Source organism: Nelumbo lutea, chromosome 3 (assembly GCF_056320005.1).
Source record: "Nelumbo lutea isolate HS-2025 chromosome 3, American lotus-T2T, whole genome shotgun sequence".
Taxonomy (NCBI): Eukaryota; Viridiplantae; Streptophyta; class Magnoliopsida; order Proteales; family Nelumbonaceae; genus Nelumbo; species Nelumbo lutea.
Genome location: NC_142686.1, coordinates 112,549,413 through 112,571,815, shown reverse-complemented (window position 1 = coordinate 112,571,815; position 22,403 = coordinate 112,549,413). Strand labels below are relative to the sequence as shown.

The following is a 22,403-nucleotide window of genomic DNA, read 5'->3' as shown; positions in this document are numbered from 1 at the left end:
CTAGAAGAGCGAAAGACATGTTTCTTCTTGTCCATTTTGGCATTCTGAGCTGAGGACGTAATTGGACCTTTCACCTTTTCTCGACATCTTTCCCAATAGTTTTCAACGATTTGGGAATGGAAAACAAACTCAGAAGTAGTTGCAAAGAGGGGGAGATGAAAAGCATCATTACCTCCAGGTAAGGAGACTTTCTCCCAAAAATCACTACAAAAACGATTAAAAGGCCGAAAGGGTATAGTCAGAATTTTTGAAAAAGTATCGAATATATGACAGAATATGATAGAAAGTTAACAATGGGAGAGGTTTTAGACAATTATCAGAAAACATAGGGAGTACTCTAAGACAATATATAAACAACATGGGTAGAGTTATCAATTAGCTAAACCATAAGGGTAGTTTAAAAAATTTACCCATAATTATATCATCAATCCTTATTGTTTATATATTATATTAGAATATCAACAAATGTTAACTAAAAAAATAAAATGTTAAATTTTCCCTCCATAATTACTTAAATTTTAAAATAAAACTCAATCGATAAAAATTTGCCTTTCCCTCTTCTTAGTGAATGTATTTACTAAAGGCCTAATGCAGCATTTAAAAGCAATGTAAATCAAGAACCAATGTAAAATTTACATTGGTTCGGTTTTGTAGGTATTTGGAATGAGCGTGTAATTATAATCGACGTAAAACTCCACTTTAGTTCAGTTTTGCATGCATTTGGATGAAGTGGAGTTTTACGTTGATAATCGATATAAAATCTCATCAAACATAAAGTTTTAAATCGATGTAAAGATTTCATTAATTATATCGATGCAAAAATTTTACCCTCTTCCACTTATTGTATTTTTCAAAAAGCAACAATCATTTTCACGGTTCAATGTAAAATATTATTAGTGGATTTTTACACCAATGATGTTCTACACTAATTCCAATGCAGCCTAATGTACAATTACCAAAGATGAATATGTAGAGAACAACAGAAATAGAAATATCAGGAATAATAATTAGTGACGATGCGGTTCACATTAACATAAAACTCTAGCATCGGTTTATGGGAAATATGGAGGATCAGCGGACATTGGAGAAATGCTAAAATCTGACCAGCCACCCACAAATTGGTAGGATTCGAAGTTCATATGGGAAGAGCGATAGTAAAGAAACGATAACTGTTGTGCACTGTTGACTTTAATGTTGTTAAAGGAACGAACTACAATCTTTTTTCCTGATTAAAACGAGAGTCTTGATCTTTGATTTGTTCTTAGACTCTTAGGATCGGACAAATGGAGAAGCTAAGGCCATGTTTTGGTTCATCATCTTGGGCTTCATTTTCTTAATTCTTGTTCATTCTAGGTAATAATGTGCAAAAATGCATAACATTAGAGTGATTGGTTACAAAATTCTTGCACACCGGCCACATTCTTTTTAGAATGAAAAATCAGTCCCATAACACAAAAATTGATTACCTTGCGACATTAAAAATAATCATGTCCCATCTTGCTCATTTCATTGTTTGAGAGATGTTTACTTTTGTGAAAGCATTTTTACAAAAGTACTTTTTATGAAAGCACTTTTATAAAAGTACTTTTACATGAAAACACTTTTATAAAGACACTTTTAAGAAAATACTTTTATGAAAGCACTTTTATGGAAATACATTTACAAAAATACTTTTATGAAAGCACTTTTGTCAAAAACTACTTTGATAAAAGTAATTTTATGGAAGTACTTTTACGAAAGCATTTTTATAAAATCACTTTTATGAAAGTACATTTGTAAAAGCACTTTTACAAAAGTATAAAAGCATTTTTACAAAAGTACTTTTATAAAATCACTTTTATGAAAGTACTTTTACAAAAACATCTTTGCCAATTGATAAACATTGACTATTGGAGACCTAGGTTGGTGGTTTGTGAATATCGACAATTTTTTTTTTGAAGAATGAAAATGAGTAACATAAGACACTTGTCATTTAAAAGAAATCCATTTTTAGGAAAAAAAACATTTGATTCATAATAATATTTTCTCATTATTTTTACCCATTCTTTTTCATTTTATAAATTCATCTTGGATAAAAATGAAAAATAATAAGAATTGAACCAAGTCCTAATATACGGCAAGAAAAATGGATAGTAAGGGTGAAAAGACTCATGTCACGAGGTGCAAAGACGGTGACAGTGGCACACGTTAGATTCGTCAGATGCATAACCATTGACGTTGCTACTACGCTGTAATTTCTACTTCTCAAAACCTTAACTGCATCATCAAGAAACGAATCATCATCAACTTTCGAGTACAGAGAGGTTGCAACACTCGTCAAATGAGCATCTAGAAATGTACGACACTTGGACCGAGGGGAGTATCAACCCCATGAATTGTGAAATTCTCTTGGACGTTGAGATTTGGCTATCGGAATTAAAGATGTTAATTCCTTTGGCTTTTCCAGGGAATAGAAGAGGCAAAGGCGGTGCGGTGCATCATCCCTAGTGTTATACAGTGGAAAAGCCGGAGGGAGAAGAGTTCTTCTCGAATTTCAACCGTTTCCGGGAACAGTGGAAACGGAAATAGTGCATCATCTCCAGGACTCGCAAATAATGAAAAAGCGAAAATAGTCGGTGAATTTCAACTACAAACTAAGTGCTCTCCTAAAATTTCCATTCAATTGGCCATGAAACATGGAGGGAGAAGGTAGAGCTCTATGTTGAAGATGATGAATAAGTCACAGGATGGGTATTTTAGGAATTTAAGAAAATACAGTTATGTAATATCATATGTGAATAGAGCGTAAAGTTATTAACAAAGAAGGTTTTAGACAATTATTAAAAACGACAAAAATACTTTAAAACAAAATATGAATAACAATCAATTAACTAAACTATAAGGATAACTTTCTTAGTAAAGGGAACCGTCAGATTGGAATAACGTTTTTGGTAAAGGATTGAAATAACTTTCACATTCATAAGCCCCTTGATTGATTGCCGTAACCCGTATTCCGCGTGGCCCGCCAAGGTCGAGATGGTTCATGGTTGCATGTAATGTCCATACTGATTTTGTACAACTTGATCGGCATGGGTAGGACCGGTAGGTAGTTATATCTTGAATCGGTAAAAGTAAAACCCCTTTCTCTCAACTTCAGGTTGTTGCTGAAATCCATTGAAGTAATGGTTAAAGTTGATCCCTTTGTTAGATTTTGTTTAACTTCCCCCTTCATCCCTTTTCCCTCAAAATGTTGGTTGCAGAATTTGATTGTATATCATCTAAAACAAATCAGTTAATACACCAACGAGCCAGACCTCCATTGGTTAATTTTGATCATAGTATTTATTTTTTAAGTTTTCTCCTTTTATGAATCACTAGTTCAAACCTTTTTTCCTTTTTTTTTATATTGACTTATTTTTTATATCTGCCCCAAATGTAAAGCAATTTTAAATTCTTTGTTATTATTGTTTTATAAAGTTTTTATTGGATTTGGACCGGATTGGGTCCAGTTCATTTGTAAGTGGACTCACATTGAAATGGATCAGGTTGGACCAAGTTCAATCCAATTGACGCCTCTAGTTTGAGTTTGGTTTCGCATAATTCCTTCACTCTTTTTGTTTTTAAATTAGTTTTGTTTTAAATGATTAAATTAGTTAATGAGATTGTGAGATCTTTAACTAAGTGATGGATTAATACATATCTATGTACTAGTAAGTGGGCACACACATAGCGGCAATTCTAAATGATGATAATTATATATCCAAAATTTTTTATAAACTTTATTTATTTTTTATTTTTTGTTTATTATTATTAATCAGATGTAGATTGCAAAATCTAAATCTAATTACATAAATACCTCATCCATATATGTGATAATCAGATTGAATTGTGAAGTTTCAAGTATCATTGACAGGCCATTCTGCTTGGCTAAACTTTTCTTTTTGTAGTGTTTTATCTTTTCGATGCATCTTTTTTCTTTTGTTCATTTATAAAAAAAATGCTAGATTTAAATAGAGTGAACTGAATGAAGTGAAAAGTAATAGTTCAATTTACAATTAAATAGGGACTAAATTCAAAAATGAGTATTTTATTCAATGTTGTAAAAAAATTGACCAAATCCAACAATCAAACCGTTTAGCTCGGGAATTGGTCAGGTCATTGGTTCCATTTTGACCCTGACCGCTATTTTACAAAAAAAAAAAGTTGAAATGGTAAGAGAACCATTGACTTGGACAGTTTAATTGGTAAAATGTTCGACCCAATTAATCGTTCTCGAGTTGCTTTCAAACTAATTCTAAATTTTTTATTTATTTTAAAATATAAATTAGAAAATGAAAAAAAAAAACTTTCATATGTCATAGTATCGTTCAAATGGCAAAAAGTAGTTAGGGTTTTTAGTTTTTCCATTTTGATTTTGAGTTATCTTATTTCTATAATTCTTTTTAAGTTGTAACAAAAAAAAAAAAAAAAAAATTACAACTCCAATGAAGAAATCAAAAAATTGATGCAAGAGATGAGAGGTTAAATATCAATCTTATATTAAAGGCTAAGATACACCAATGAGGCAAGCGATCTGGGATTTAAAAGATGAGAAAAATTGAAGAGTAGGGCAAACAATGCTATAGTGGCTATGATGATGAACATGGATATAGCTGCCACCAACGATTCCTTCTTCTTCTTCTTCTTCTTCTTCTTACTACTACTACTACTATTATTGGTGAACATGGTGACAACCACCTCTGAACAACACTTCCTTCTCTTCTACATGTTTTGTTTCTTTTTTCTCACTTCTAAGCATTAACCAGCCACCTCCTCAAAGTCTCACACTCTCTTCTCATAATAATGTATATATGTGGTGGACTTTAACCTAATTATAATCTAACGGTCAAAATAAAAAGTTAAATTATACTTTACATATTACTAGTTTGACCTACTCAAACTGGACGGCTGAACCGCTGACCTAGAAACCAGAAGCCAAAGAGGTTCCGTTTTTTGTCAGTTTTTAAAACATTGATTTTAATACTAGTGTAAATATAGAATTATAAATGTGCTTAATTTTTTCTTTAATTTTTTATTATATTTTTATTTGTAAAAATAATTCTAATATGCTATACTTACTTTTTGTTTAATATAATAAGTACATAATATTATACATGTGCCTAAATGCACTTTTTTTGCAAAATTTATGTATTTATCATTTTTTATTTTTATAGTTTCTTAATTTTTATTATTTATTTATGACATTAAAGGTTAACACATTTAACCCAAAAGTTGAACTATTTATTATTAATCATTTTTGGTCGGTTTTAAATTATGTATTCCATTTTCATTAACAATAAAAATTATTTTTGTTTACTACACTTATTTTATAATTCAATTAATAAAAATAGTATAAATGTGTCTAATTTTTGTAAATTTCTATATTTATTTCTATTTAAAAAATGTTATTACCTAACTATGACTTCATAGGCTTTGTTTTCGAGTCGATTTTAAAATATATGGGTTTATATTGTTAAAAATATTAACATATATCTGATTAGTAGCATTTATTAGTGAAAAATAAATTAAAAATATAGAACTTAATAAGAGAAAATGGAATTTAATACCTTAAGGGGGCATTTGATAACTTTATTTAGAGATCTAATGTCTGAAATATCTACTTTTCAGACACTAGCCTCATTTGGTATTGCATCTGAAATTATTTTTCAAATCTAAAGCCATAAACGCTCGGCCCAGCTCTTAACATGCTCAAATGCATTTCGGAGCTATCATAAAGTAAAAAATACCCCCAACCTATTTTGAAATGGTGCGACTTTTTCCCTGTTTAACCCAAAACTAAAAACCTATCTCATTTCTGCATTCTCTCTCAAATGAGGAAGACCATCACCGCCTATGTTTTGAAGACTGCTCTAGGTATATTCATGGTCGCAACTCCTTCTTTTCTTTCATTTTGGCTTCTTCATTGTCATTGCTTCTTATCATATTCTTCATTTTTAGAGGTTAAATAGCATCCTCACACATGACGCTAACCACTGGTGAACAAGCAGCATAGGTATCTCCTCCTTCTTAGGGCAAAACGGTTCTACAACAACAATTGGTGAACATGGTGATAACCACCTCTTACGACACTTCATTCCTTCTTCTTCTTCTTCTTCTTCTTCTTCACCATCATCTTCTTCTCTCTTTCTTGTTTCTCATTTCCCAGCTTTAACAATCGCCTCATTTTCAAAGTCTCACACTCTCCTTTCATAATAATGTATATGTATGCTAGATTTTAACCCAATCCTAAACTAACTGTCTAAATAAAAAGTTACATTGTGTTTTACATCTTACCGGTTTAACCCACTCAAACTGGATGGTTGAATCACTGATCGGATACTGAAAGCCAAAGCGGATCCATTTCTAGGTTGGTTTTTAAAGTCTGTTAATCAAAAGAAAGTTCCATAGTCTTATTCATAATTTTAGTAGTAGTGTAAGCATATAATTATATATGTATTCAATTTTTTCTATTTTTTTATATTTTTGTGTGTAAAAATAATTCTGATATGCCACACTTTCTTTTTGCTCAACATAATAAATACATGATATTGTACATGTGTCTGAATGCTTTTTTTACAAAATTTATGTATTTTTTCATTTTTGTATTTTTATATTTTATTAATTTTTATTATTTATTTATGACATTAAAGGTTAACACATTTAACCCAAAAGTTGAACTTTTTATTATAATTTTTTTATATTTCATTTTTAGTTAGTTCTAAATTATGTAGTTCATTTTTATTATCAATAAAAATAATTCTTGTTTATTACACTTACTTTTTAATTTGATTAATAAAAATATCATAAATGTGTCTACTTTTTTCTACATTTTTTTCTGTAAATTTTTATATTTATTTCTATTTTAAAAATTTTATTACCTAATTATGGTTTCATTGGTTGATCAATTTGATTCGGATAGTTGAATTGTTTAGTCACCACTTGGACAATGAATGCTTTTGTTTTTGAGTCAATTTTAAAATATGTTGGTTTATATTGTTAAAAATATTGACATAGATATAATTAGTAGCATTTATTAGTAAAAGTAGCTTAAAAATATTGGATTTAATAAGAGAAAATTGGATTTAATACCTTAAATATAAGATTTAATGAGAGGGAATTAAATGAGGTGGAATGTAATAATTGAAGTTATATTTTCAACCCTTACAATTATAATTTTAGATGTATTAAATACACAAATATGGCCATTATAATAGCCATTAAAGTTGGCATTAAAACTATAATAAAATGACTTTTATACTTCTCTCAAACAAAAAAATAGAGGGTAATTTTAATCCACAAAAAAGTTCTACACTGCATTCACACTTTTATGTATAGTATAGATAGATTAAAACAAGGATGTGCACGCTCACTTGATTTTAGTTAAAACACAACTATTATTTTTATTTTTAGTGATTGAACTTATATGTTCATACTCGATCCATTTATAATTATATCAAATATGGATTCATGTCTGTCCAATTTGATACAACCCAATTGGTTTTGTTTTGTTTTTTTTTTTGTTTTTATTTTTTTTTGAAGAAAAAGAATCGGATTCTATTTAAATATCTATGTCATATATATTAAAAATTTATATTGTATAGTTTAGAAAAGTTTATTTGAATGTTGTATTTAAATTTCATGCAAGTAATTTTCAATTCATTTTGTTCATGAATTCTGATATACATTAAAGTCATTTTTATTCATTTTATTAATAATATATGTTATTTTAATCATTTTAAATTTGACTTCTTTATACTTCTCAATATCTTGATGCAAACCAAATTCTAGTAAAAATCACATATATCCAATATATAAGATCATATTCAATTTCAAATATCAATGAATCAAGTTTGGCTTTACCTATACAATAAAGTATTCATTCATTTAAAGCCTTACCCCAAACAATAAAGTTTTCTTCCTGTTTCCATTAATATCACATGAACATAATGGGATGCAAAATGTGGTGTGGCCATATTAAATTAAATCACCTGTGGTGTGCCCTTATCAAATTAAATCAACCAGATATGATATGCCCATATCAAATTAAATGAGGATGTATATCCAAATCATTTTGGGTTAAAAGTCAAATAATTTTAATTTATATGACCTTTTGCATGGAATCATAACATTATAACATTAACTAAAAGCAATGGGCAAAAGAATATAAAAAAAGTAGACTCTTATCTATACTACTATTAAAAGTGTGAATGAGATCTAAATTTTGGATTTCTAAAATATCCTTATTTTTTGAACTTGGTCTCCTATATTATGAGGGCAAAAAAATATATTTTGGACTATTACTTTTATTAAATTCAACATATTCTTCATCATTAACTCATATGTTTAAGGTATTAAATCTTATTTCTTTTAATTAAATCTTACATTTAAGGGGCATTAAGTAAATGAGCTTTGTGGATTTTTTTGGACAAAAACACCCCTATCTATTAATTTAGTCCCTCTTTAATTGTATGGGCAAAACAAGTAATTTAAAGTACTATTAATTTCCACTTCATTAAATCCCCTCTCATTAAGGCATCAGTTCTCATTCTCTCTCCGTATATACTTTATTTAAAGTGTTTTTTTTTTTTGTTTCTAACCAATAAAATTAAATCTATATCCAATTTTTTTAATAATGTAAAACCTATGTTCAAAACCAACATGAAAAATAATTAAATAAACCACATTTTTGTCTACGTGGAAAGTAAATAGTTCAACCATCAACATCAAATACGTTAACCAATAATGTTCTCATAGTTAAATAATAAAGATTTAAATTACAAAAATTATAAGAATTTTGTGAAAAAAATTAGGCACATCTCTAATATTATCTATTTACCATATTAAACAACAATAAGCATGTTAAATAAAAATATTTTATTCAATGAAAATGAAATAAAAGATTTAAAATTGATCCAAAAATGAAACCATTTTCCTATTCAAGTGAGGGGTCAATGATTTAACCTTTTAGGTCAAATGGATCAATTTATGATATCATAAATAAACTACAAAAATTAAAAAAAAAAAAAAGATAGAGACACAAAAATTGTTAAAAAAATAGAAATTTTGTAAAAAAAATTGGGTGCATCTCTAATATTATATATTTATTAAACAAAAATAAGTGTGATACATAAGAGTTATTTTTGTTATTGATAGAAAAATAATTAAAAAGTAGAGTAACATAAAAAAAAATGCTTTTGCATTTAATTTATGATCAATGGTCTATAGGGAGGCAAATTAGGTGGGCTTAATTCGAGCTCAAATTGACCCTAATTTTAAACAAGCTAAATTCAATTTTCAATCCTCGACTTGGGCCTATGTTTATGCTCAAAAGTTTGGGATTTTTTATATTTCAAGTTGGGTCTAAGCCTAGCCCTTAGGTAGCTAAAACCAAGCTTGTTTATATATATACAATCATAAATAAATAAATAAATAAATATATGTAATTATATTTGCACACATGCATACACATACATACATACATACATATATACATATATATACATACATACATAGGTTTTATGTCAATTTTTGTCATAGGCTAATTAATAGAATCAAGTCCAAGGCTAACTCAATGTATGTGTTTTTTTCTCCACATACATACATATATGTACTTATATAAATAAGTGGAAAATAAGGCATGTATGTGTTTCTTTAGGCAAACTCGGATTGGGCTGGGCTGGGCTGGTCTTGAGCTACCCGAAGCCTCAACCCAAGTTTAGGTCAGGTCTAAATTTTAAGGCACTGATCCAGCCCATAGTCCAGAATCTTATGTCCAATTAGTGCAAAAACTCAAGTTAAATTGGGTTGGGCTCGAGTTGGACCCACCCAAATTGCATCCCTAGGTGAGGGGCATTATAATTGGTCCCACAACCAGTTGAACAACTATGCACTCAGTTAATCCTATCTCTTTGAAAACTATATATAGCAGTTCGTTGTGATTGAAAACATAACTTTGAGAGATTTAATGGTTTTTTTTCCGGACTAAATGCATCTCCCCTCCAAACTTCTAAAAAAATCAAACCAAACAATTTCCTATCTAGTCTAGGATTAAAATATTGATATGCCTAATATTTTTTTTTACTTTTATATTTTATAAGAATTAGAGAATTATGAGAGTGACCTCCAGTATTTTAAATATTATAAATTTTTTATATTAATGTATCCAAACATATCTAGATATACCAATAAGAATATGATATATATCATATTAATATTTTAATCCTTTTAAGTAGTTAAGTCTCCAAAACATGAAACCTGCAGGTGGCTCATTCAAAGAAATCGCCACGAACCCAATTAACATTCTCTGTTTTTCTGATATACGAACAAGTAGTAATACGTTCTCATTGACAAAGCTAATCAAACCTAGACCAAGCTTGGCATTTTACTTTGACCATGCGGAGTAAGATTCAATCACTTAATAGCTAAGGTAAGACCCTGTCTACCTTGTCAACGCTTCTGATTCTTTTACTTCTTCTTTAAGTTTGGAAGAGGAAAAGTATTAGGGCGAAGTTTCTACAGAGTTGCATAAATTGGTTGTTTATTATCACCATGGATCCCTCGTGTATTAAACAAGAAATGCAAGGTGCATCACCCTTAATTCAGCGCCACCACATATGTAAGGTGGGATCGAAGTGAAGAAGGGTGATGCATCATTATTATTCGTAGAACACAAAGATTCATTTGTTTACTTGTATCTTGTAAGGGTAAATTAGTCAATTGGATAATTGATCATGATTCTCACATTTATATTGTTAATATTGAGTCTAGTAAACGAATTTTTCGAAGAGTATTAATCATCTAGGTAATCAATACCCTCTTGAGAGAAGTTATTTACCTGCCCACTGAAAACACTAATTTCCTCCCGTTGGATAAGTAAAAATGCACACGAATGCTGATACCTAAGTTATTGGAGTAAATTTTCCCTAAAAACGCTTGCCCTGATAAACTTTTTTACCCAATTAAGTAAAAATGAATGGAGTCAAAGAGACTTACATCAAGCGGCTTGAATATATAGTCCATGTATTTGGATTAATTAAACAATTCCTTTCTCAAAGTTCAAACGTCAGTTTGATTAAGGAAAGATTAGAAAATCTTTACAAATCTTATATAAGTTTTTTTATTTTTCTCTATTTTTTCTTTCAAATTAAATATAGCCTAAAGGTAATCCCCCATCAAGACCGGGATGTGCATCGTGTGGCAGGCAATTATTCAAGGTGAATGAATTAATGAAAACTTCTTTCCTATTAATTAACAATGTATTTGGCATCAATGCTGCAGTTGTAGTACCGTTTTCTTTCTTAGAGTAACAGTAACTTTTTCTGTTTGATACCATTGCTCTAGCAAACGTTTTTAACACTGGTACCTATTATCTAGTGCCACATCACTACTCTATTGGCAGCAACGAGTTACAAGCTGTAACTCCAAGAAACATTAAATTTGGCGTTGCTCCAAGCCATGGCTTCCCGATTTCCAAGGCGTGATTCGAAACACCATTTTCTTTTTTATAAAAAAACGATTCTAAACAAATGCTCATTTCCTACAATACTGTTTTTTCCTATGTGACGCCATTACTCCAAAAAATGACAACAATATCAAACAGCCCCTAAGCTTTTATCAAATGTGTAGTCATGTGTCATCAGCTACAAACTATTCGTTTTTTTTTATTATTATTTATCTATTAATTAAGTAGATGTAACAGTTATCCTTATCAATAGGTTGGATGGTTGAAGTCTAATGATCTTATGTGCTGGAGCTGAGTATGTAAAATCCAATCTATCAAAAAGAAAACAAAGAAAGAAAATAAAGAATACGTACTAGTTAATGTGAGACCGGATGTATTCCTCACAGAGGGCGCTTCACTCTCATACGTACATCGTACCATATATTGGGAACATCTTTTGTATTTATAAGTTATTATACATGGGAGATGTTTCCAATACACGTTGGATGTGCATGTGAAATGCTCCTATGTGAGGAGCAGATCCCGTTCCAGTTAATGTATAAAACTGAAGTGACAGGATCTGCTTCTCACAAATGAGCGCCTCACAGGCACATTCAATGTGTACTGAGAACATCTACGGGAGATGTTCCCAGTACATAATAGGATGTACGTGTGAGATGCCAGGTGTGAGGAGCAGATCCAATCTCGAAACTGAAAACGTGGAGAAGGTGCAATCTGGCTTTGGGATCAAATACTGAGGGTTGGAGAGGGAATGTTATGGGATGGGAGATGGATTATACCCCGTTGTGAGGCCCATAAAACCTATCTCACAACTAAGATATAATAATTTACTGAAGGGTTCAGATTTGCTTCTTATGTAGCACTTCTCATACCAAACTCTACAAGAAATAAATCCAAATGGGAATTCCTACTTTTTTTTTATATCCAATTGGAGACACACAAAGAGTGGGTAGAAAATCTGGGTTCGAAAAAATCTCACAGCTCCAAATCAAATGACAAAGTAATTATTTGATAACCGCTAAAGTGAACCAATTGAATCACTTGTTATTTTATCTTTTAATTTACCATTTCCAAAATACCTACAACCTTGTAAATAAATTAGTATAAATGGCCCGTATTATATGTATAAAATATAAATATATAAATTAACACTATAAAATCAAATTTAACTATTATCATATGCACTAATTTATAAATTAAAAAAATAAATAACAATTCATTCAATTCACCTACTTTGAACCGTTACCACTTACTAATTGCACCGGGTTAACCAGGTATATATCCATGAAGCTGGATCGTAGTATCCTGCACCAAATGGACGTTGAGTGGTGAATCTGAGTGGTCATATTTCTTGTCCTCCAATCAACTTAGCATTAATTAATTGGTGAAAAGGGACGTGAGAAAATTCAATGAGTAGGAAGTTTCCTAAGATAATTTCAGAAATATCTACCATACCAATGACCTATTAACCTTGTTTATATAGAAAACCTCTGAAATGCCACTTCTCCAAGGAAGGCTGTTTCTAAATTGTTTCATTTGGCAAATTTCGATGGCGATCGAGGGCGTAAAAGCTAACACCAAACAGCAGGATAGACTTTACGTGAGACTGGATTATACTTCATGGAAAATGGAAACTATAAAAATATTCAGTCTTATCCCACCAACCGTCAATCAGACCAAATGGTCTCTCTGATAAATTGCGGGAGAGGGTGCGTTATAAGGCTAGCTCCTGCGTCTCTGCTATACACCAATATGCTTGGAAGGGTTTTTCGTAATAGTGGTAGTTTTGGAACGCAGAGGAAGCTCCAAAATCAATTGCAGTTTCAGTGGGAGTGCTTAAACTGACTAACCCACGTCATAAATCCTTTCATTTGAGTTGTTTGGTTCAGAAAGTGGGGTTTTGAACATGGGTTTGCTGGGGGAAACCCTGACACAGATTCTGATACCTGTGGCTGCAATAGTTGGGATTGGGTTTGCTCTGTTGCAGTGGCTCTTGGTTTCAAGGGTCAGGGTGTCGGCCGACCCTGACTCCGGTTTGGACAATGGGTGTAGTGATAGGTTGATTGAAGAGGAGGAAGAGTCTGTTGACATTCATGGTGTTGCCGCCAAATGTGCAGAGATTCAGAACGCCATATCTGTTGGTGAGCTTTTTAAGAGATTTTCGAAAGGACTCGTGGGTGCTTTATTTTTTCTGATGAAAGTTTGATGTTTCTATCAGTGTGTTTAATATTTATTTATTTCTATTATCATGTTTGGTAGTCGGAATGACGGCTTTGTGATTTTTATTTTATTTTATTTTATTATTTTATTATTATTATTATTTTTTTATGTTTGAGATATCTTGTTTTGCTCTTGTTAATTGTTTTAGTAACTAATTGGTTAATTAATTATTCTGACGAGCTTGTCTTTTTCTTTTTATTTTGGCTCAAAAATTATAGTTAAAGGCAATTAATCTTTTATCTCTGTATCCAAGATATTTTTATTTCATTCTGTATGTGTCTTCTGCATTTCTGCTTGAGTTTCTATCCGTTATTCAATTATTTTTCATATGCTTTTCTTATTTAGTTATTTATATGCAAAATTTCTTGCTACTTTGGTTCCAGATTTCATTCTAAAGGAATGCATCATCGTCCATCGTTCTTTCAGGATTGATACATCTCTGTTTTTCCCCCGACTGCTCAACTGATTTTGTTCTATATTTTGATTGTTTTCTATTATTCCCTTTGATTTCATGGCTCTACATAATTCTGGTCTTGAATGATCTCTGTATCTCATTCTGCTCCACCCCTCGTTTGCAAATTAAAGTACTCTAGCAGATAATTTTATTTTGAAGAGCAAGTTTATTTCATAGAAATCTACTTTTCATCAGCAACAGCAGATGATAATTTCGTTGTTATAGAGTTCGGAAGAAAATTACCGACATTCGGAATTCAGGGACAAGAACAACAATTGCACAAGGCCATTTTTATGCAAAAAGTGGCTGCTCTCGGAGTTGATTTAACCCGAGATTTTACCATTACACCAACCCTAGTTAATCTTAATATGCAAACCTCTCTCTTAAAGCTGTGTTTGGTTGTAGTGCAAATTTATTTGTACTAGTACAAATGCATAGAGTGCAAATGGAAAAAAAATGAAATTTCTCATTTAATTTTGTTCTAGGTTTTATTTTATTCTGCTTCATATCTTAATTTACTTCATTGGTACTTCAATCAAATAAAATAAAGTTAAAATTTGAAACAAAAATAGGTCAGAATTTACACTCGAATCATTTGCATTTTCATAGCTTTGCATCAATGCAAATTTATTTATATTACAACCAAACGCAGCCTAAGGATTTGTGTATTCTCGGTATTTATTTTTGGAACGAAATAATTATCCACAGTAAGATTTCCTTCTGGGTGGTTAGTTTCACTTAAGGCTCAGTTTGTAAAGAGTACAAATACAAATATGTACTGTACAAATTTATTTACACGTTTACATATACATGGATACACCGAAAAAATTGCCATTGATAATGTGCTCATTTTTATTCTTTAGTCTTATCAGTATCACCCTTGCAGGGGCAACTTCATTTCTTTTCACTCAATACAAGTACTTGAGCATCTTCATGACTGTTTTTGGTGCCATCATTTTCCTCTTCCTCGGTTCAGTGAAAGGTTTCAGCATTAAGAGTGAACCTTGCACCTATAACAAGGAGAACCTCTGTAAACCAGCTTTGGCCAATGCCATCTTTAGCACGGTTGCTTTCTTGCTTGGTGCTCTGACCTCTGTTATTTCGGGATTCCTTGGAATGAAGATTGCAACCTTTGCAAATGCAAGAACAACATTGGAAGCAAGGAAGGGTGTAGGTAAGGCCTTCATTACGGCCTTCCGATCTGGTGCTGTCATGGGGTTCCTTCTGGCTGCCAATGGCCTCTTGGTTCTGTATATTTCCATTAATCTCTTCAGATTATACTATGGGGATGACTGGGAGGGGCTTTATGAGTCCATTACTGGTTATGGCCTTGGAGGTTCTTCGATGGCACTCTTCGGAAGAGTTGGAGGAGGTATATACACAAAAGCAGCTGATGTTGGTGCTGACCTTGTTGGGAAAGTTGAACGAAACATTCCTGAAGATGACCCACGAAACCCAGCTGTAAACTTCCTCGTGCCTTTTGCCTCTCTGTTTCCTGTTTTTCCTATCAAGCTTATTAGCTAGTTCTTTATTTACTTATGGTGTTTCTACCTGCATAAAATATACACATATACCGTGAGAGGTGTCTGATATGTTCATATATTAAACAATGTTCAAAGAATGGTTTGAAAAATAATCAAATTAAGGCCTTCCAGTTGTGAGGAACTAGAAGGAAAGTGGTGGTATAATATCCTAGAATTACATTTAATTAGTGCTAGCTATAAACTATGTCGGTATACACATAACATGCTAGAGATTCCTACCATCAAAAGAATAGGTCTAACCTACCTTCACTGGATCTTTGCAGGTTATTGCAGATAATGTTGGTGACAATGTTGGAGATATTGCAGGGATGGGCTCTGACCTGTTTGGTTCCTATGCTGAGTCATCATGTGCTGCACTGTTTGTTGCATCAATTTCCTCCTTTGGCATTGGTCATGACTTCTCTGCCATGTCTTATCCTCTGATTATAAGCTCAATGGGAATTGTGGTTTGCCTCATAACCACACTTTTTGCTACTGATCTCTTTGAAATAAAAGATGTGACTGAAATTGAACCATACTTGAAGCGACAGCTTCTCATATCAACAATTCTGATGACTGTTGGGATTGCCATTGTTAGCTTTGTTGCTCTGCCATCCGAATTCACTCTCTTTAACTTTGGGACAGAAAAGACTGTAAAAAACTGGTATGCTTCCTTGCGGTTTTGCATCTTTGCACTTTTAACTGGTTGAGCTATTTCTTGTGCATTACTAGTTAATTTTGATTGTTTGCTTCAATCTCAGGCACCTCTCTATATGCGTTTCAGTTGGCTTGTGGGCGGGTCTTGTAATTGGATACACTACTGAATATTATACCAGTAATGCTTATAGGTAAAATATGCTCTTAAGATTTATCCTGACTTCTTATCCTATCCATATTTGGACAAGTATGCTTCTCTTTGCTATTACAGGTATTACTGTTATGATAGTCATGTCAAAATGGGAGAATGGGGAAAAACTGTCTCGTCTACTTGCCTATCTCCACCTTAAATGTATCTGATCAAGATAATATTTTAGGTTGTAAAATGATTCACTATTGAGTGGTTTCGGTTGACACACTCAAGTGCATTATTCCACTTGGTTCAGCTATCCTTTACACTGGATAAAATTAGTTTCTTTTGGTGAACGAGAGAAAATAAACTTGTCTATCATTAATTCCCAAAGAGTGGGGTTCCTCTTTTTTCTCTGGTCTTAATGCATATATTCTTCCAGTGGGAAAAAAGTAAATTGCCTACTGGACGGGTTATGTTATTCATTGAAGAATTGTTGATTCTTATTCTTTGGAATTGGTTGAACATTGCAGTCCAGTGCAGGATGTAGCTGACTCTTGCAGGACAGGTGCAGCAACAAATGTTATCTTTGGCCTTGCTTTGGGATACAAATCCGTAATTATTCCCATATTCGCCATCGCCATTGCCATTTTTGTGAGCTTCAGCTTTGGTGCCATGTATGGAATTGCAGTGGCTGCTCTGGGAATGCTGAGTACCATAGCAACTGGGCTTGCAATTGATGCCTATGGGCCTATAAGTGACAATGCTGGTGGAATTGCAGAGATGGCTGGAATGAGCCGCAAGATCCGTGAAAGAACAGATGCTCTGGATGCTGCAGGAAACACAACTGCTGCTATTGGAAAGGTAGGGCCAATTCAATCCCAAAAAGTATTTAGTTTGAGAGCATATGCTGTAGCACTCTAGCACAACCCGGCCATGCTGATGATGTCCTACCTATTGCAGTTTGTGCATCTGTTTATCACAATCACATAATGCTTGGGTCACACCTCATGGATGGTTTCTTACCCAAAGTTATTCGAATTGGATATTTAAATCCCCATTGTTTTGAGTAGCAATCAATATCTTGTAGGCAGGAATATTACTTGAAACTTCAGGTCCTTCTAATCCAAGTGAACTTTTACCTTCTGTTTTGTACCTTAGGCATGATTGTTCCTGGTGGTTTTCAATGAAAAAGCTACAAGTATAGATCAGTGTTTTTGATACAGGAGAAAAAAAAAAAAAGAACACAAAAAATAGGAGGTTTATAGACTAGTTAGCAAGGAAAACAAACAAACAAATAGACCAACAAAGGGAAGCCTGATTAATAGTTAAGTAAACCAGCTTTTGAGTGGAAGAAATCCAGGATCAGTGTCAGTGGCTCAGCCAACCATGTTTATTTAGGTGGGAACCAGCATCATTGTTAATCTTTTAATCCGTGGATTCCTCTGTTTTGGATCAATGCAAGCTATTCCTGACGTGATGTTTCTTTAATGTGCAAGGGTTTTGCAATTGGATCGGCTGCTCTCGTCTCTCTTGCATTATTTGGTGCCTTTGTGAGTAGGGCTGGCATCACGGCTGTTGATGTGTTGAGCCCAAAAGTATTCATTGGATTGATTGTGGGGGCCATGCTTCCATACTGGTTCTCAGCTATGACAATGAAGAGTGTTGGAAGTGCTGCTCTGAAGATGGTGGAAGAGGTGCGTAGACAATTCAACTCAATTCCAGGGCTCATGGAGGGAAGGACAAAACCAGACTATGCAACCTGTGTGAAGATCTCCACTGATGCTTCGCTCAAGGAGATGATCCCACCTGGTGCATTGGTTATGCTTACACCACTTATTGCTGGAACATTCTTTGGGGTGGAAACTCTAGCTGGGGTTCTTGCTGGTTCACTCGTCTCTGGTGTGCAGGTATGCTGCAATTGCATTACTTTAATGATGAATCCTTTTTATAGAAATTTCTTGTGATTGGTTATGAAATTATACCTCTAGTCACAGATTTGCTCCTCTGGAGACTAAAAGAATTACTTGGCCATCCTTTTCCAGGTTGCCATCTCGGCCTCCAACACTGGTGGTGCTTGGGATAATGCAAAGAAATACATCGAGGTAAGGAGTTGGTCCATGAAACCTCAACCACAGAAGTGTTAGTTTTAGTTATTAATTTTATTACTTAGTTTAATTGTCATCATCAGAGCTTGATTTTCATTACTTAGTTTAGTTGTCATCATCAGAGCTTGATTTTTAATTTTTTTGGCTTTGATATGCCCATGATTTGTGTACAGGCTGGTGCTTCTGAACATGCACGTTCATTAGGCCCAAAGGGATCAGACCCCCATAAGGCAGCAGTGATTGGGGACACAATTGGAGATCCCCTCAAGGATACTTCTGGTCCTTCCCTCAACATCCTGATAAAGCTCATGGCGGTAGAATCATTGGTCTTTGCTCCATTCTTTGCAACTCACGGGGGTTTTCTTTTCAAGTGGCTTTGAGATGGAGTTCTAGTGATCAGGTTTGAACTGGTGGTGAACAGAGTTGGAAATCAAGAAGCAAAGTTTGCCATGGTTTTGCTCTGCTATCTACTTAGTTGTTCTAAGCAACCTCCCTGCTTAGAATCATAAATCGGATTGAGTAAGAATAAAATAGATATTCCCACTGTACGTATACCTAAATCTGTCTCTGGACTGGATTTAACTAATCATTTCCTCTTAATTCTTAGCTGCCTTGCTCATTGTATATTTGTATCTAATATAAATATTAATTTTCCTGAAAACAGTTCTATAGTCTCTCCATTTTATATGTATTTGATGGTGGATGGCCTGAAGTAATAGAAAGCTTTCTTCTTCTTTTTTTTCCTCTTTTTTACTTGTATAGTCACAGAAAGTTGAAGCAGACAATCAGGCATCCATTCGTCCAGCTAAACAGGAAGACTATGATTGTTTGATGAAATTTAGATTAGATGGGTGAGGGTGAGACCTTCTTTTGGAGACCATCTTCCTTAAAAAAACCAACTCAGCTCAGCCAATCCCAACCAATTGGGGTGGGGCTACAGGAATCCTTAAACAAGCCGTAGCTATGAATAGCATTGCAAATATAATTGACAATTGTAGATGGAATAGGATGCAGGCTAGAATATTCCGGTAAGAAGATTAGCTGCTGTGGACAGGGCCGCTCCAGTAATAGCGCATTGCACGATCTGCTCATGGGAGATTTCTTCCGAAGTAAGTGCCAACGCAGCTCCCGTAATTGCACCTGCAACTGCACTGTTTTTCTGCAGAAGACCACCACAAGGTTTCATTCATCCCATTCCATTCTCTCTCTCTCTCTCTCTCTCTCTCTCTCTCTCTCTAATCGAGTGTGGAGAAATAAATTAATAAGAAATAGTCTTCCCACCCAATCATGAGCTCCTCGAGCTTCCTTTAGACCGTATGTGAGGCCCGAATACATCCCAGCAGCTAGTCCTGTTACAGAGGTGGACGCATTGTTAGATTTCTTTCCTCAAAGCTGTGTTTGTGGATTGGAGCAACGTCTGCATAGCTTACCCCATTGGAGACACTCTTTGGCTGTGCTTTTCACCTGAAAACAAGTAAGGGGTGAGAAGAGAAAAAGAGAGAGAAGCCAGCGCCTGCGGTAGAGAGGAAAGTATAGAACCGCCGGCGGGGTAGAGAGGCAAACCGTTATAATGTGAATTAAAAACAGAAATGTGACAACTCTAGTACCAGACTATAGGTAAAGTAAAACGTTAACCAGGATTTCTGCTTTACCATTGCTTCCAGAGATTTTCTATTGGTTTCTCCTGCAAAACAACGAAATACCAAGGAAAAAGAGCTATTTAGACCCGTTTGATTAGATCCAAGTAGAAACCAACAATGGCCACCACACAACGAGCAACAACCATGTAAGAGTATGTGATGCATGCAGATGCAGTGATGAAGGATGAAGAAGATTTTCTTGCTTTTATTAGTTACCTTTGAGCTCTGGCAACCGTTGTTTCTTGCTCCCTGTGATAACCGGAGCACCATTAGAATCTGCCCCTGCTCCTGAACAACAAAGACCAATATCCCCACATTTTTAGCTTCGCAACTGCAGACTTCTGTTAAAGCAGATACAATATTCAAGTATCAACCATTGTACCTTCAATAGCGATGAAATACACCTCCCTAGAGACCGCCTGAACTGCTCCTATCTGAAAAAGATGCAGTACCCTTATGAGAGAGAGATAGATAGAGAGGGAGAGAGAGATGGGAATTAATACCCCAGCCGCCTTAACAAAGCTCTCTGCGATACGGTTGAGAAGAGGATGGCCAAGATCGAACAAGCACTCCTTGTGGAAGCCTCGGATCTCATCGAAGAGGGATCGAGTTTCCAAATTAATACTCATCTTCTATGTATACAAGCAAGAATAGATATTATCTGAGAATAGAACAAGCAGAGGCTGATACACAGAAAGTGTAAATTCCGAGAGAGCACTGACTACTGTTATTATTGGAACTGCAAACGGGAAAGGAGAGGATGAGAGAGAGAGCGAGCTTTGAAGAGATCTAGAGAAGGGTTAAAAGTGGACACGTATCATCGCAGTCTTGCATGTCTAACCCTGCAACAGTGATGCGGAGTTCGTGGCGAGTCACAGGCTTGGGTGAACGACGTGTCAACATTCAAATAATGAAAAATTGACCCTCTCAAGACATATGAATATTGAAAATATGGTTTACTAAAAAATATATGGGAAACTGATGTAATTGTATTTTGGGTCGAGTGACAATTTGGTCCTATTACCTGCTGTACCAGTTCATTAATCAGCGTTAATTCTTTTTATTAATAAATAATAAAATAAATAGTCCCAAATTCTAGATTATTCTAAATAATTAATGATAGGGTTTGGAACTATTCTATTTTTTATCAACGTTTGGATGGTTGATAAAGAGAATTAGATGGCATTCAAAGGATATTTTTGACTTTTCAAGAGTCACTTAACGGCTGATTAACGACAAGTATTGAATTGTTACATTTTTAAAGTTTGGGTATTTGATTGTTACATTTTGAAAATTCAGGTACTAGATTGTCGCATTTTAAAGTTCAGAGACCAATTTGTCACTCAAGCCAAAGTACAAGGTACTGATCAGGAATTTCTCACCATGATTCTTTTACATTTTTTTAAGGAAAATTTCTGAGTAGTACCCTATACTTTGGGTCTAGTGTCATTTTGATCCCCGAACTTTTCAATATCCGAACTTTCAAAATGTGAAAATTCAGTACCCGTCTTTAACTGGTTGTTAATAATTGTTAAGTGACATTTTAAAAAGAAATAAATGCCCTTCAAATGTCATCTAATTTTCTTTATCAACTATCCAAACATTGACAAAAAAATTAATAGTCCCAAATCCTTGCCTCTTCTATTCGAAAAAGTTGAGGTCACTAAAATGCCCACTCAAACGTAACCCCAACTTTCCTGAATGGAAGAAGCAGGTATTTGGGACTATTAATTTTTTGTCAATGTTTAGATGGTTGATAAAAAAAATTAAATGACACTCGAAGAACATTTTCAAATGTCAATTAATGACAAGTTAATTGTTGATCAATGCAGGTACTAGATTGTCACGTTATGAAAGTTCGGGTACTGAATTATCACATTTTAAAATTTGGGAACCAAAGTGGCATTAGGCATAAAGTACAGGTACTACTTGGGAATTTTCCCTTTCTTTTAAATTTATCATGACTTTTTAGCAACTAATTACCTAAGTAGAAGTGTAAATCGGTTCATGTTGCCCACGGCCCGGCATGATCATGTGGGCCGTGTTGGGCCTAGGGTTTTAGGTCCACAGGCCGGGCCAGCACGGCACGACACACCCAGTGCAACATGACCCATATGTATGTATATATATATATATATATATATTATAATTATATAATATATAAAATTTTTTTTTTCAAATCTTTTAAATAA

At 33.7% G+C, this 22,403-nt stretch overlaps 2 protein-coding genes across 2 annotated transcripts; one reads left to right on the top strand and one right to left on the bottom strand.

Annotated features, from left to right (window-relative positions):
- Positions 1-12,983: 12,983 nt before the first annotated feature.
- On the top strand, positions 12,984-19,232 carry LOC148867700 (pyrophosphate-energized vacuolar membrane proton pump-like). Its single transcript, XM_088978231.1, has 8 exons — positions 12,984-13,620; positions 15,040-15,614; positions 15,961-16,340; positions 16,438-16,524; positions 16,997-17,327; positions 17,963-18,373; positions 18,509-18,568; positions 18,745-19,232. The coding sequence occupies exons 1-8, from the start codon at positions 13,386-13,388 to the stop codon at positions 18,949-18,951; spliced, it is 2,286 nt and encodes a 761-aa protein (XP_088834357.1). The 5' UTR covers positions 12,984-13,385; the 3' UTR covers positions 18,952-19,232.
- Positions 19,233-19,439: 207 nt separating this feature from the next.
- On the bottom strand, positions 19,440-20,984 carry ATOEP16-2 (Mitochondrial import inner membrane translocase subunit Tim17/Tim22/Tim23 family protein). The gene is made up of 7 exons (XM_088978232.1): positions 20,715-20,984; positions 20,594-20,645; positions 20,428-20,499; positions 20,224-20,255; positions 20,002-20,035; positions 19,853-19,920; positions 19,440-19,730 (listed from the first exon to the last, which is right to left on the bottom strand). Exons 1-7 carry the CDS (start codon positions 20,838-20,840, stop codon positions 19,587-19,589), a joined length of 528 nt encoding a protein of 175 aa, XP_088834358.1. The 5' UTR covers positions 20,841-20,984; the 3' UTR covers positions 19,440-19,586.
- Positions 20,985-22,403: the final 1,419 nt, after the last annotated feature.